Below are 17,295 nucleotides of genomic sequence, written 5' to 3'. Positions count from 1 at the left end.
AGTTCTACATTAATGTTTTATGCTTAAATATGCTACATAATAAATGCCAAATGGAAATATTATTTAATATTTAACCTAATTATATCTAACCTATTAATAATAAGAATTTTTATACTTCCCTCATCTTTTATATTGCCAGAGACAATATTAAAAAAAACAATTGTATAATTTGTTTACTTGACAAACAGAAGTTGCCAACTACACATACAAATATACAAAGTTTGGAAAAGAGCAGATGAATTCAGTTGGGTTTATTGTATCAGGTTCTTATTGTTTTTTATCTACAAAATTTATTTTACTTTATTAAAATTTTGAAATTATTGTTATTACTTACTTATTTCTTTTTTTAGTTGCCATACTAGTCCTACCCAGCATTGCATATATGTTTGATCTTGTGTCGAAGAAAAAATGGAGTTTCAAAAGCTTGTTATTGGCATTTGGCTATCAGCCATTGATGTTGTACAAGGTATATTATAAGGGAGAGACTTAAAATTTATTATGTTAAAATAAAATCCAAACATTTTTGCAAGTTCATTGCTTTAAGAATTATATTTTTTGTTTTTAAAACTTGCAAATTAAAGGTTATCAAATGACTATTTTGCATAACTAAACTTAATGCATTTTTAAAGATATTACGTGCAACTTATACATTTAAAAGCAAAAATGTTTTTGCAAGTTCATTGCTTTCAGAATTATATATTTTTTGGTTTTCTTAGATAACCAAGAGTATTAGTGAAAAACAAGATTGATTCCTTTTTCCTTGTACAAATACAAATAAAATTTTTATTCCAAATTTTACTATTAACCCTTAACAGTCGGGCCCCTTGCCGCACCTTAATCAGTTCATATTATCTCAGTTCCTATTAGAGCTAGAGGGCTAAAAAATTTTGTGCAAGTCCCCTGTGTTATGATGAATTTCCGACCTTTTATAAGTCTAAGTCAATTTTCGCTTCCTTCAACCTTTTATTTAACAACCTTTGTGTTAGGTCCTTTTTTACTTAAAAATTTCAAACGGCTGTAATTTTTTTATTTTTGAAACTAGAAAAACAATTTTTTTGCAGAAAATGTTTATTTTTATGTAAATTTTATATTTGAAATATCAAACATAAATTTCAGCGGCCGCAGCTGTATTTGGCAGCTGCCAGCCGCCGCAGTCGGCGGTCGGCGGGAAAACGGCGGCGGATCTTTATGAAATTTTAATGCGTTATCAAGACATGTAAGATAAGCTTAAGTTTAAAATTTGAAGTCAAAAATTGCGGCCACAGGAGCCTTTAAAAGATTTCTGGAGACCTGCAGGATCAGGACCTGCAGGATCATACCTGGAACCTAAAATTGACTTAAACACCTGTATTTTATATAAGGATGTACTACTAAAGGATATTTTAGTAATTTGGTAAGATAAAATGCTTCGTTTAAGTCAAAAAATATTTTTGTTCTTTACCTGGATGACCCTGCCAGGTTTGCTGGCATCCTGTGCCCGCCAGGATGGAGATTTTCAAAAAATTCCAACTCTCAGTTATGTGTCATACCCATACTTAAAAAGTCAAGCAGTTTGGGCTCTTTATCTTTCACACACAGAAAATGTGATAGAAAAAACCGGATGGGGGGGCGTTCAACGCCCTCCCCCCCCGACCATTAAGGGTTAAGAATATTTATCTGTTAATAAAAAAAAAGTTGTATGTTTGAAAATTTTTATTAAAATATATGTGTTTTAAAATTATATTGGATAAATATATATAATGTGTGTAACAATACTCTAAAATAATATATCTATTTAGGGATTTCAGTGTTTTTTGAATCCACAGGATGTTGAACAAAAGAAAAGATACCAATCAGATAAGGTAACTCTTTTCAGTACAAAAAAGTTAAATATCTTCAAAAAGCATTAAGTGTGGAGATTTTATTTATATATAATAACTCATCAGTAAAATAAATATCTATATACATAATAAACTAGAAAATGCTTAGATGTTTAATATTTATGTAAGCAATGAAACTCCTGTATAAAAAAATATAGAAAGACTAAACAGATAAAATAATGATAACAAGCATGCATATAAAAATTATGATGCATAGTTGTCACACTTGGAATCTTCAAATACAAAAATAAGCCTTAGAAAAAACCTTACTACTGTTAAAATATTATGCCATAATCAGAAAATTTTAGACTTTGAGCTTTAATTTTAGATAAAATAGGAGTTACAATTTTAACCTCCTCCCATACCAAAATAAAATTCTAATAGAGGCAGACATAGCTAATTAAATATAAACGTTAAGAAAATAAATTGTCTTTTAATTTTTTCTTATTGAATTCAATAACAATTTATTTTCTTAATGTTTATAATTAATAAGCTATGTGTGAATATAATATATTATCAATATAATCTTTTATATTTTAGATGTATGAAGTATGCATTGAATCAACAATGCAACTCTTTCTTCAAACTGGAATAGTTTTGTTCAATGTTTTCCTAACAACTCCTGGCACTTATGAATTCCTGGATGACAGCAGTTATATCCTGGATATGATTAGCATCACCACATCCATATCATCACTTCTCTGGGGCCTCAGCAGCTTCAAGATAAATGTGACTCAGAAAGAGCAAAGGATATTTGACAAGTTTGTACTAATGGTTAGGAGCTCAGTAGATATTATTGCAAGGTATGATCACTTTACCTTAAAATATTATTATCACTTATTGACTTCTATCCCTTTTTAGTGTGTTAAATATATGCATCAATAATCATATTGTCAGCCAGTAAGTAAAAAGACACTTACAGAAATGACAAGAAATAGGTGAATAAAAAAACGTAATTTTTAACATTTTTTTGACTATACTTTTAAAGTAATGTAATGGCTATAGAATAACGGCCTTTTTTTACCGTTTTTAACGTTGTTTTAATGTTAAAATTGTCAAATTTAATGCTATTTTTAAGCTAATTTAATAGGTACAGATAAAAACCAGTTTTGAGAGAGTTTATAATGCTGTTTTCTTATCGTTTTTAGTGCCTTTTTTACGGAAGCGATAACTTTTTTCAATTTGCTTTGATATTAATGATATTTTTTGTGTGTACTAGGAACTACTTAAACTAACTATGTTTAAAATTTCATTGATTTACGATGAAAAACTACCGAGTTAGGGCCATTCAAAGGGTTCGTGATTTGAGGAGATATTTTTAGTGTCATTTAGTACCTACGGACAAACATCGCATAATTAAAGGATTTTAAAGTTAAAAATCGAGAAAAAGCATAAAATAGCGGCGATTCTCATTTGTTTGAGGAATCTACACAAAAATTTTCAGACTCCTATCTTTATTTTAAGTGTTTTTTTTGCAAAAAAAGTTAATGTTATTTTTGTTGAAATTTAATTGATACGAAATTTAAATGTAAATAACCTATTGACAAACATCGCATAATTAAAGGGTTTTAAAGTTAAAAATCGAGCACAAAGCATAAAAGAGCGGCGATTCTAATTTATTTAAGGAAACTACACAAAAAATTTCAGACTCCTATCTTTATTTCAAGTGGTTTTTTTTGCAAGAAAAGTTAACTTTAAAAATGGCTTCACAACCGATAAATATCCGCTAGATTAGAATCGGTTCTCAGCCATACTGAAATGCATCATATTACAGACAATTTTCTCTTAATTAATAAATCTGTAATGAATAAGGCTAATTATATTAACAGGACTAATTGGTACCCAAACTTTTATAACCATTAGTAACCATTGGACTGTAAGTTATATTTGATACCCAAAGTTTTATAACCATTAGTAAACATTGGACTTTAAATTATATTGGGTACCCAAAGTATTATAACAATTTGTAAACATTGGACTGTATATTACACTTGGTACCCAAAGTTTTATAACCATTAGTAAACATTTCACTGTAAACTACACCTGGTACTCAAAGTTTTATAACTGATATCTTTACACCTAGTCTCATACAGGACTTACTCTAAATATTGTTTTATTTAGATATTAATTTTGATACAAAATTGTTTTTTTTTCTTTGTTAAATATATAATATAAAAAATTCTTTTATTGATTGATTGCTATTCTTTTATTGATTGATAGTTTATTTTGACCTAAAATATCTACAAAGACGACATTTTTCACACAACCTCTCCAAATCACACAAATCCGATGATAATACTTTTTGGACGGAACAGGGGTATAGGCGTTTAAACTGTTTTTAACCTATTTTTGAATGGATGGTCAAAAATATACTAGGATACCTATAGAATCAGACTGCAGAGCCCAAATTTGAATTAAGTCCCCAATAAACTTTTTTTGGGGGATTTAAAGGTTAATTTTTAATGTTGCTCTGGTGATTTTGACTAGAGCAAAAAGTCTTTTTTACTCGGGGTAATATTGTTGCTTTTAGAACAATTTATACAGGGCGTTTAAAAAAAAACTGCGTTTTCCAAATTTGGGAAACAACCATTAGGAGTACAAAAAAATAATTATATGTCAATATTCTCTATAAAAATATGCATCAAAATTGTTACAGGTGTTTTTTAATATCTCTGAAAATAACGGCGCATTTTAAAGCATAAATATTTCAAAAGATGCGTATGATGCTTTTTTCTGGTAGAATTTTGTGCCTTAAGGTTGGTTTTCAAAAATTTATTCACTTGAAAACAACATCTTAAAGAAAGCCTGCAAGAAATACCACGCTTTAACTGCTGAAAGACTGCCACAAGTAGACCCAATACCCCAAATTTGAAGCCTTCAGCTTCTATAACTAAAAAGTTCTAGGCATTTCAAAATGACATTTTATATACAATGATAATTTTAAAAGAATCTCAATGCTAATGTTAGAAATTTTGAAATTAAACTACGTGGCCTAGAAACAAAATTATAAGCTTATTTTTGCCATAAATTTCGGTTGCCAGTAACTAATTATATTTTTACAATAAAAATACCCATTTTTATAGTCAAAATCATTAAAAGAAATTAAGTTTAACTTGCGTTGCACCGAGTGTACTGTAGCCAATCAGAAGGCTGAATCAGCTTAGCAACCAATCACAGCTGAGCTTGTTTTAGTTTTTCCCTTTGTTTCCGCTATGATTTTTGTTCACAAATGCAATTTAAATCGAATTTTTTTCATAGATTTTGACTATGAAATGTGGTGTTTTTATTGTAAATATGTAATCAGTTACCGGCAATCTAAATTTCTGACAAAGATAAGGTTATAATTTTATGTCTAGGCAACGTAATTTAATATTGTTTTTTCTTTTATGAGCATTGTAAATCTTTCAAAATTTTCATTGTACATGAAATGCTATTTTGAAATGCCTAGAACTTTTTTGTTATTGAAGCTGAAGGTTTTAAATTTGGGGTATTGGGTCTACTTGTGGCAGTCTTTCAGTAGTTAAAGCGTGGTATTTCTTGCAGGCGTCCTTTAATACGGCCAATACAATTTTCTACCAATTACACTAAAATTTCATTTAAAATTCCCTCACTGAAAACAAATATTCAGTTTTTCTTTTTGTATACTTAAGAAACATGACCTTAAAAATTGCTCATGTTCGTAAATCCCCACCCCTTATTTATTCCTATTATCCTTTAACTTCATTGACAGGTTAAGATATCAACTCATAACTTATCCATAATTTGTAATTAAATGCTTTAATAAAAAAAATTCAAACTTCAATAACTTTTTTGTCTTTAGAGATTTTTTAGTGAAATAAAAAAGAGTTTTTTTTTATTTTTACTATAACCTACATTATTAAAAAAGATTCTTTTACTGCAAATGCATCACAATCAAGAAATGTGAAAAAATGACAAATTGCAGTTTCTTAAAAATGCTTTTGTGAGGAGCTAAAAAGCATTTCACCTTTAAAACTCATTAGGGTACTTTTCTTATACCTTTTTCTAAATTAATATTGAAATTCTACGATTTTTTTTATACATAATAGAAGAGTTATTTTAATTTTTCTTGCACAACATTTTTCACATAAAGCATTTTTGGAAACTATGTACCTATCATAGAGGCCGTATTTTTAGAGATAATGAAAAACACCTGTTATAAATTTGATGTACTTTTTTACAGAGAATAAGGACATATAATCGTTTTTTCTGAATTCCTTCTGGTTGTGTCAGAAAAACGGAAAACGCAGTTTTTTCTGAAACTCCGTGTATAATTCACTTTATATTGATACAATAAAAAAACATTACTCTGTTCAACTGAAATATTTTTTTTCTAAAACAATTAATTTCATTGAAAAATCTAACATATACAATAAAACATATAATTCTGTAGTCTGAACCAATAACAAGTCTTCTTCCATTTCAATTCTTTACATTTCAAAAAAGAGTGTTTTCACAAAGTGACTTATTTCCAATGTAGTTAAATAATTTTTATTTAATTAAAATGAAAAGAATAAAAACCATACACATAAAAGATACATACTTTTAAAAGATATTTAAAAAAATAAGTTTGAATAATCTTATATTATATCATATTTGTATATGTGACAAAAATAAATTTGTTATATTGCATAAACATTTGTTGTCATCTTACAGCATCTTACACAATTTTAACCCTTTACAGCCAATTTTTATGTGTTTTAAATAAGTGATAGAAAACAAACATGATAATGTTAATTCATTGATATGTTGTAAAGAATTAACTTTTTAATGAATTAATTTAGATGAAATCAAAAGGCCTAATTTTACTCTATACCAGAATACAATATTTAGGAAACAAAACACTCTAAAAGCTATGAATTTTAACCAAATAAAAAAAGAACTTTTGCTCTGATCAAAAAAGTTTATTGGGGACTTAATTCAAATTTAGGCTCTGCAGTTTGATTCTACTGGTGTCATAGTATATTTTTTATACAGTATGACCCTCGAAAAAGTATTTTTTAGCATATGCAGCCCTTATTTCTCAATGAATCATTAAAAAATGTATATGTCCTTGTTCTCTATAGATTTCCACATAAGTAAATATACAAATTTTAATTCTACCTCCATTAACACCGGAGATTTTTATAGCCAAAGTTTTGAAAAAGTGACTGAGAAAAAGAATTTTTTTTGTTTCTCATAATTATTGGATGGTTATATTATGTTTTTCTGACAACCGAATAATGATACTCAAAGAAAAACAAGTTAACTAATTATTTCTTTTTTATTACTCCAAAAAATATCAATTTTTAATGGCAAAAAATACTACTAAATGAATTGATTATTTGCAAATTTTAGGTTATTTATTTACCCTTATTTATAAAAAGGGTTAATTATGACAGTTGCTCCGACATCTCAATCATTTATAGGGGGTTGACTAAGCTTTTAATACTAAAAAATCATTATGTTGAAATTTTATTTTCTTTATAACTTTTTTGTTATTAAAGTTAGGATTATGAAACAAAAACAATTTTCCTGCTTTATTCATAAAGATTTGCTTGTTTTTTTAATTTAAAACAATTTTGCCTAATAAGTAAGTTTTTCAAAATATCATTAAACTAAAAAGACTCAAAAAATATGTGTAAAAAATGCTTTTTTCTCAAAAACTAAATTTTTTATTTCGTTTTTGTATAAAGTTTTTGCTAGTAACAAAAATAAAAGGATTTCTACCTTAATTTTGCTAAAAAAGTCGTTTCATCTTAAAAGTTACTTTTTCCTCAGTCAATTTTTCAAAACTTTAGCTCTAAAAATCTCCGGTGTTAATGGAGGTAAAAAAATATTTTTATATCTACTTATGTGGAAATCTATAGAGAACAAGGACATATACATTTTATGATAATTCATTGAGAAATAAGGGCTGCAGATGCTAAAAAATACTTTTTCGAGGGTCATACTGTATATGTTTTAAAAATAGGTTAAAAGCAGTTTAAAGGAACTTATAACATTTTTACAAAAAAAAGCACTATTCTTAAAGTCAAAACCATTAAAAAAAATTCAGTTTAATTTGCGTTGTATTGAGAGTACTGTAGCGTTAGAATACCAGCCTCTAGGATTTCCAGCCAATCAGAAGCCTGAGTGCGCGTAAAGTCTGCTGAACAACCAATAACAGCTGAGCATCTGTATTTCTTACAAAATTTAATATTGAAATTTTCTTTTAGTACAATGAAAATCTTTCAAAATTTTCATTGTACTAAAAGAATCATTTTGAAATGTCTGTAACTTTTTTGTTATTGAAGCTGGAGGCTACAAACTTTGGGTATTGGGTCTACTCACAACTATTAATTTTGACCCCCTATCTTTGAATTTGCACCCGGTATGCCTGAGTTTAGACCCCCTATGTATTGTTTATTACCTTTTGCTTGTTTTATCCTTTCAAAATGAAAAAAAATATTTGAAATTAGTCCATAAACAAAAAAGTTAGGTTTTTAGGGAGGTTGGGGGTCCCTCCCCCCCCCCTCCACAACTATTAATTTTGACCCCCTTTCTTTAAATTTGCACCCGGTATGCTTGAGTTTAGACCCCCTATGTATTGTTTATTACCTTTTGCTTGTTTTATCCTTTCAAAAGGAAAAAAAAATTTGAAATTAGTCCATAAACACAAAGTTAGGTTTTAAGGGTAATTGGGTGTCCCTACCCCCCATTACAACTATTAATTTTGACCCCCTATCTTTAAATTTGCACCCGGTATGCTTGAGTTTAGACCCCCTATGTATTGTTTATTACCTTTTGCTTGTTTTATCCTTTCAAAAGGAAAAAAAAATATTTGAAATTAGTCCATAAACAAAAAAGTTAGGTTTTTAGGGAGGTTAGGGGTCCCTCCCCCCCCTCACAACTATTCATTTTGACCCCCAATTTTTGAATTTGCACCCAGTATGCCTGAGTTTAGACCCCCTATGGATTGTTTATTACCTTTTGCTTATTTTATCCTTTAAAAAGGAAAAAGAAATTTTGAAATTAGTCCATAATAAAGTTAGGTTTTTAGGGAGGTTGGGGGTCCCTTCCCCCCCCCCCCCCCCCCCACCCGACCTCACAACTATTGCTTTGACCCCCTATCTTTAAGATTGTTGCATACCGGGGGGGGGGGGGGTATATGTTTGACCCTTTATCTTTTTACCCCCTATCTTTAATTTTGTACCCTGTATGCTTTATATTGGACCCACTATGTATTGTTCATTACCCATTTGTCTATTTTAAGCCAAAAAAATTGGGGTGACCAAATTGATACATACGGGGTCCAAATTGATGCATACCGGGTGTCAAAATAGATGTATACCGGGGGGGAGGGGGGTATTTGTTTGACCATCTATCTTAAAGTGTTCACAAAGCTGGGAAAAAGTTGATATATGTCATTGATTAATGTTTTTTAAGAGTACTATTTTTAGAATTAAGTCTTAAATACTTTAAAATTAAAAACTTTAAAAATAAATCAAACTTTAAAAAAACGAATTGATTCCCTTGAAAACATCATTGTATTTTGAGTTTTATTATACATATCTTAAAACCTATCAAAATCGACAAATAACAATCTTTTTGTTGAAGTTTACTTGCAAATTTAGAGTAGAATAAATTCTTTTGTTACATACATATTAAACTATCCAAAAAAGTTTGTAATTTCTTTTTACGGGGAGATTAAACGATTTCTACCGATAATCGCAAAGATATTACCAAATATGGGTATAAGGTCAGCTGATTTATAGTTGTTGATTGTGAACATAGCACCCTCATCCCTTCTCAATATTTACTACTTGCTAAAAAAGCTTCATCATACTGCAGAGCTAAAAATACGATTAGGCCCCCACATAATTGGGGGATTTTAAAGTTTTTACTATAGATTGAGAAAGTTTTTAGATATTATGGTTTTTTTTATTTTGGGGTAAAATTCTTGCTTAGATTATATTTGATTAATTAACTAAAATCTATAAAAGATATTTAAAAGAAACAATCTTTAAAACATGAATTAATTAAAGGTTTTTGCTATAAGCGTTTTCTGAGTACAGCCAGGTTGAATCAAATACACACACACACACACACACACAAACACTCCACAGAACTTGATTGTTTAATACTTCAAAACATGGAATAAGATAAAGAGCACACAAATTATATTCTTTTAATATTAATCTGTTATTTATGGATGTACATTAATTAAAGCAAGGCTTTTATCTTAATCCTAAACACAATGTAAAGATGGTTCCTGAGGTAATAAATCAAGTCAGTTAGCAATAAACCTATGCAAAAAATGAAATAAAATAACATGTTTTTTCAGTTATGGGTATAAAATTATTTACTTTTTATAGCTATTGAAATTTTCCTGTACTGGTCCAAACTTACAACTTAAAATACACTGAAGGGACTGCGACTTTTACAATATTCAGTAATGTTTGGTTTCTATACTTCAACTTAACAAAATCTGTTGGTACCATTTGTACCAACAAAAAATAAGGAAGGGGGAACGGAGAATGGAAGAGGGAAACATGAATGGCCAATGTAAGTGAGTGAGTGTGTGTGTGTGTGAGTTAGGCTGCGGGCATATGTGGGCGTATAATGACAGTATTTAAATAAAATCGACACATTACAAGGATTATTTTACGATGATAAAATGCTTATTTTTATGTAAATAATATAGAAAGACTGCTATATTTTATGCTGAATATGTGCAGCAAATAATATTTGTTTATTCTATTTAAACATTTAAATTCTTAAATATCAGTCTTTCTACAGATTTAAACAACTTTTCTTTTGTCTTCATAGCAACGCTTACATATCGGAATTTAGTTAATCATTTTATAAAATGTAAGGAATTTTGGCATTAAGTTTTAAAGAAAGTTTGAAGAAAAATATTATTAGAGGTTTATTACCAAAATATAAGTATTGCTTTTTTTGTTTTTATCTGTAAGCGAAGAAATGGCTTATTTTCTTATAGTTTAATTTTTGCTCAAACTTTAACATTGATTTCATGCGGAATTGATATTGGCATTTTAAACTGATTTTTTTCTAACTTAGTTGAACTTTTAAGGCATTACTCTATGAAAGTTACTTAAAAAATAGGAAAAGATAAACCAAAATTTGCAATCACTTTAATTTTGTTGGTGTCTAATTTGATGCATACCGGGTGTCCAAATTGATGCATACGGGGTGTCAAAATTGTTGCATACCGGGGGGGGGGGGGGGGGGAGGGGGGGGGGGTTTATATGTTTGACCCTTTATCTTTTTACCCCCTATCTTTAATTTTGTACCCTGTATGGTTTATTTTTGACCCACTAGGTATATAACGTTTTTGTACTATTATTAGTTTTTGAGCTATCCTCTAAAGTATACTCAAGTTCTAAAAATGCAGTTTTTTCATGAATTTTAAGTTTGATACTAGTTACACAAACCTTTTTAAAATTATATTGCTTAGCAATTAGGAGTTATATAATTATTTTATAAAGGTACAGGTACATTTGTATATTTTAAGTAATTTCAATTTTAGCTTAATTAAAAATTGTCTTTGAAATGCATATAGTTTGTAGTAAGAACCAAGGAGGGAGGGCGGAGTTTATACACTTATAGGAAATGAAATGCAGTATAAAATTAGTAGAAAAAGTGGTAGAAAAATGCTACGCATACCATTGGAAAGCTCATAACCTCTAGTTTTTATAAAGGTATATAACGTTTTTGTACTACTATTAGTTTTTGAGCTATCCTCTGAAGTATACACAAGTTTTAAAAATGCAGTTTTTTCTTGAATTTTAAGTTTGATACTTCTTACACAAAACTTTTAAAAACTATATTGCTTAGCACCTAGGAGTTATATATATTATTTTATATAGGTATATTTGTATATTTTAGGTACTTTCAATTTAAGCTTTGAAATGTGTATAGTTTTTAGTAAGAACCAAGAAGAGAGGGGGGAGTTTTTACACTAGTAAATGAAATGCAGTATAAAATTTTGCCCTGGTTGTTTTTGTTATAGTTATTGACCGGATTCTTTTTGTAAAATCTTTTATATGATTAAATTCACCAGTAAAACTCTAAAATTTAATTTTGGCACTTTCCTTCTAGGGGCTAATGGGGTAAAACAGCCCCCAAGACACTGAAATTATAAGATATGAGATTATTTTCAAAAACATTAAGTTAATTTTTTTAATGTTAACATTTTTGGACATTATTAATGTCAAGCTAATTTTTTTAATGTAAATTTTTTTTGACATATTTTAGCAAAGTAGTCACAAAAGATTTCATTTTGGCACTTTCATTCTTGGGGCTCCAAAACACTAAAATTTAAAGTTATGAGCCTATTTTTAAAGATATCAAGATAATTTTTTTAACTTAAAATTTATTCTCATAATTTAAATATGTAGCCATATGTTGCACTTTCCTTCTTGGGGCTTCCTAAAACATATTAAAATTATAAGTCAGTATCAGATTTTGCCCTGGCTGTTTTGGACTTGTTGTTATAGTTATTTTTTTTAAGTTGGTTCTACGATGTGATTGGTTATAAGAGATTATTTTTGAAGACATTAAGCTTATTTTTTTTAATGTAAACATTTTTCACATAATTGAACTAAGGAGTTATTACAGATTTCATTTTGGCACTTTCCTTCTAGAGTCTATTGGGGTAAAACACCTTTAACTAAAATACAAAAATTATGAGTTTTTCAAAGATTTCATGTTGAACTTTAATAAAAACTTATTTCAAATCATAGAAAAAAATAATTTAGTCCTTGAAAGAGGTGCCTAATTGAAATCTATAGTGATTATTTAGTTAAGTTATTTGAAGAAAAAAAGTTTTCATTAACAAAATCAGCCCAGTATTTTTAAAAATAAGCCCAGAACTTAAACTTTTAGTAGTTTTGGGGGAAGTTTTACCCACTAGCCACTAGAAGGAAAGTGTCAAACTTAATGTTTATTGATAAATAATTATATAAGATTAAAAAAATAATCAGGTTAATAACTATACCAACTAGCCCAAACATCCAGAGCAAAATTTTATACTAAATTTCATTTCCTAAAAGTGTATAAACTCCCCCCCCCCCTTTCCTGTATTTTATAACTTAACAATTTGGGGTTGTTTTTTACCCCACTAGCCCCGAGAAAGAAAGTGTTAAAATGAAATCTTTAGTTGCAACATAGCTCAATTATGTGATAAAATTAACATTAAAAAATCAGCTTAATATCTCTAAAAAAACCTCAAGTCTTAAATTTTAGTGTTTTGGAGGATGAAATACCCCACTAGCCCCAAAAAGGAAAGTGCCAAAATGAAATCTTTAGTGGCTACCTAGCTAAATTATGCAAAAAAGGTTTACATTAAAAAAATAAGGTTTATAACTATAACAACAAGCCCAAAAACATCCAGGGCAAAATTTTATACTGCATTTCATTTCCTATAAGTGTATAAACTCTGCCCTCCCTCCTTGGTTCTTACTACAAACTATACGCATTTCAAAGACAATTTTTAATTAAGCTAAAATTGAAATTACCCAAAATATACAAATGTACCTTTATAAAATAGTTATATAACTCCTAAGTGCTAAGCAATAAAATTTTAAAAAGGTTTGTTTAACTAGTATCAAACTTAAAATTCATGAAAAAACTGCATTTTTAGAACTTGAGTATACTTTAGAGGATAGCTCAAAAACTAATAATAGTGCAAAAACGTTATATACCTTTATGAAAACTAGAGGTTATGACCTTCCAATGGTATGCCTAGCATTTTTCTACCACTTCTAGGTGCTTAGCAATGACATTTTTAAAATGTCTTTATATTTTTCGCATGCTTGCCCATGTGAATTTTAGGTTAAAAATAGCTAAACATTTTTTCCCGGATTTTCTCCCAAGAAGGAACGCTTTTGATTTCGTTTTTTGCATTTTTCATTAGTCTATATATGTATAAATCAGAATCTGTAATAATCTCAGATAGCCCCTTTCAAAAAACTGCTTTTTCCTTCCGGCGACCAGTGCAAATTAATATATACCGGGTCAAAATTGATGCATACCAGGTGTCAAAATAGATGCATACCCCCGGGGGGGTTTAATTTTTATGATACCGGGTATCTCCACTCCTAAACTAGGATGCTGCCTGATTCTTTATGTTTAACAATTTGAAAATTGTTTATATTTGTTATTTTTATAGGATTGCTATAATGATCAGCATTATAGTTTTCAGCCTTAGTTGGAGATATGGAGTTCTCATTGCAACTACTTCCATGTGCTTGATTGTGTTCATCATTCCTACACTGGCCACAATGTACAATGGTATACAATGCTGTAGTCACAAAACTTCTCTTGCTGACCATTCAATTCTGTTCATACCTGTACTATCATTTCAACCAGACGATGCTGATGAGAAAATCCAGAAGTCCAGAATGAAAAACAAAGGAATTGTGTCCATTCTCATTGTATTGATGTTGTCACTGCAATTTCTGATTACCCAAGAAGTCATTCCATTTATTCCACCAGACATGTGGTAAGATTGTAACTTTTTTACTGAATGGTCTCATTATTAGTGTAAAAGCTGCTTTAAAATTCCAAATGTCTGTCTGATATGATATATTAGCAGTAAATTACAGATTAATTTTACAGATAATTTAATACATTTTAAATTATGTCAATTTCTATAGATATATTTATTTACATTGACATAATTAGGGTAACTGTACTACAGGGCCTTTATAGTCAATCTTGACTGTCCTTCAGCCCAATATTTAGCAAATTTTTTTTATATATTTACAAGTTTTACAAATGATATAAAATAATACTAGTTATTTACAGGGTATGGCATTAAAGTAGCTTGTTGGTTTCGATATTTGAATTATATTTATGTTTTCCACAGGGATAACACTTTCTCTCCCTGTATTGAAATGTTTTGTACTTTGATATACACTTATTTTTTACATATTTTTTAACAGCTTTGGATGAATTTAATGATCTCAGCTCACCTGGCAACTATTCCAAATTTTCGGGTTTTTTACTGAAGGGGAAGTTTCATAGATTTTATAATTTGGCTTCTCTACTCATTTTGATCTAGTATTTTGCAATGGTGTCAGAAAATTAGGAATACATTTGGAAAGTTTGTTTTCTAAATATTTAGAGACAAATTCAACTACATTTGCATGTCAAAAATGTTAAGAATATCTTGTTTTCCCATCAAGGGCTCGGCATGCACATTGTACTTAGCATTTAAGACATTTCTTACAGCTTTCTTCTGTAGACACAAAGTGGAGGAAAGATGTATTTCCTAGCCCCCTAGCCTAAAACCTAACCTAATCTAATTGTAAAAAATAATGTTGTTATCAGGGGGGGGGGGGGTATAAAAATTTTAAAATTAAAAAAAATATTTCAAAGAGGACAATGCCGGCTATTTTAATATTTTTCACATATTTTTGCTTTTTTTGGTCCTATTTTCAAAATTTGGCATTATCCTCTTAGAAATATTTTTTTTTCAATTTTGAAAATATTTCCTTATGTCTTTGGTGTCTTTTAGTCCAATTTTCAAAGTTTGAGTGGCTAAAACAGGGTGTTTCAAGAGAAATGTCTTTGTAAAAAAAAATTTATTATGCAGAGAAAAGAAAAATTGTACAAAATACTTTATATATTTGGAAAACCTGTTCTAGGGCATTTATGTTTTGAATAATTAAAACTGATTATTTTAACAAATTAAACAAATGAAAAACAGTTTCTTTCAACATCCATATTTTGGAAGATTTATGAATTTAAAGTTTGTGCAAAAAAATTGCACATTTTCAGAATACATGCAATCTAATTTTTGGAAATATAAACATCATTTTTGTACCATTTGTAGTTTAAGAGCCACGTTGAAAAATGTGAGAAAAAGTTTTTAGTAAGTTGTAACATTTAACCACGTAGCTCCTATATATAGGGGGGTAATTTTTTTCTCTAGGGAAGTTGTACTTGGTACCCTCCCCTAGAATAGTTATAAACCTTCATGGAACCTATGAAAAGCTACCCTGTTAAGGAGAACTTGATCGTTTCAGCAGTTAGTGGGATCCTTTGGTACAAACAGACAAACAAATAGACAAACAAACAGACAAATAAACAAACATACTTTTACTTTATTTATACTTTATCCTTTATTAAAAGTATAACTGCTACAAATATTAAAATATACTTTTGTTTTTAGACCCTTTTATTAAGTGTGTTGTTCTCAATTTAGCATTAATTGTTTTTGTTGTTAGGTGGAACTGTGCAGAGAGAGCCAGAAAGTTACTGTGCCTTCAGAAGATTGTATTGATGACAGTTGCCACATGTCTTGTGATATCAAGTATTGAATTTATTCAATACTTGATGTTCAAGACCTGTTGGATTGATTTCTTGTTTCTTGAAAGAAATGAGAACACTCCACAAGAACCAGTTGAAAACACTTCAGGTAAGTCAGGATAATAAGCTGCTTTTAATTAAAATCATCTGCATAGTTGGCCACAGAAACAAATTCCAGATTTTTTTCTGAAGACAATTTATTCATTGGTGGGGATGATGGGTTAAAGGTCTGGGAAAACATGGTCCTAACATTTCATTGCTACTATAGTATATAGCCATACTTACATAAAGGCTGTTTATACTTTTTACACCTTTTTACTTTTTTCTTTTTTGAAAGTAAACCAAGAAAAAATGGGGACTTCCAAAAACTTATCTTATTTTACTAATTTCTGTTTACATAGATGTTCAAATTTAAACATTCATATAATATTCATTGCTTTGTTTAGATGAAAATGTTGGTGACACTACAAGATCAGAAAATCTGAAAGTGTAAATATTTTTTTTCAATACACATTAACACTTTTAATCACAGCAAGTGATTATTTTGTTTCACAACTACATCCAGAGCATACAAAAAAGCATTCTGTTTTTAGAAGTTTTATTTAAGAAAATGTAACAATTCAAGCAGTTTGACACAGATTATGATACGATTTTAACTAAGTTGAAGATATTTGCTGACATATGTTTTTATTACTAAAGAAACCATGCAAGAAATATACCGCTTCAACTGCTGAAAGACTGCCAAGAGTAGACCCAATATCCAAAATTTGAAGCCTCCAGCTTCAAAAACAAAAAAGTTATAGACATTTCTAATCACATTTTTAGTACTATGGTAATTTTGAAAGTTTTTGATTGCTAATAATAGAATTTTCATTATTAAAATACGTCGCCTAGAAAGCAAATTATAAGATTATTTTTGGCAGAAACTTAGGATACCAGTAACTGATAACGTTTATCCAATAAAAACACTCTTCTTTATAGTCAAAATCATTCAAAAAAATTCAGTTTCTTCTAAGTTCTCTCCCAGCTCTCTTTCTCTGATACTTATTTCGTTTCTCTGATTCACAGCTGTTGTTATTCTTCCTTTCATTCTATGTAACTCCTCCTCCTTTCCTATCAT

At 29.2% G+C, this 17,295-nt stretch overlaps 1 protein-coding gene across 1 annotated transcript; it reads left to right on the top strand.

The window, feature by feature from the left end:
• The first annotated feature begins 171 nt into the window (after nucleotides 1-171).
• On the top strand, nucleotides 172-16,668 carry LOC145307048 (uncharacterized). The gene is made up of 7 exons (XM_080149388.1): nucleotides 172-263; nucleotides 351-466; nucleotides 1,779-1,841; nucleotides 2,400-2,662; nucleotides 14,032-14,364; nucleotides 16,094-16,284; nucleotides 16,622-16,668. The coding sequence occupies exons 1-7, from the start codon at nucleotides 236-238 to the stop codon at nucleotides 16,666-16,668; spliced, it is 1,041 nt and encodes a 346-aa protein (XP_080005514.1). The 5' UTR covers nucleotides 172-235.
• Nucleotides 16,669-17,295: the final 627 nt, after the last annotated feature.

This window comes from Acartia tonsa, chromosome 15, assembly GCF_053477335.1.
Source record: "Acartia tonsa isolate MP-2025a chromosome 15, ASM5347733v1, whole genome shotgun sequence".
Lineage (NCBI taxonomy): Eukaryota > Metazoa > Arthropoda > Copepoda > Calanoida > Acartiidae > Acartia > Acartia tonsa.
The sequence above is the reverse complement of the archived record's forward strand: the minus strand, read 5'-3'. Positions and strand labels throughout refer to the sequence as shown.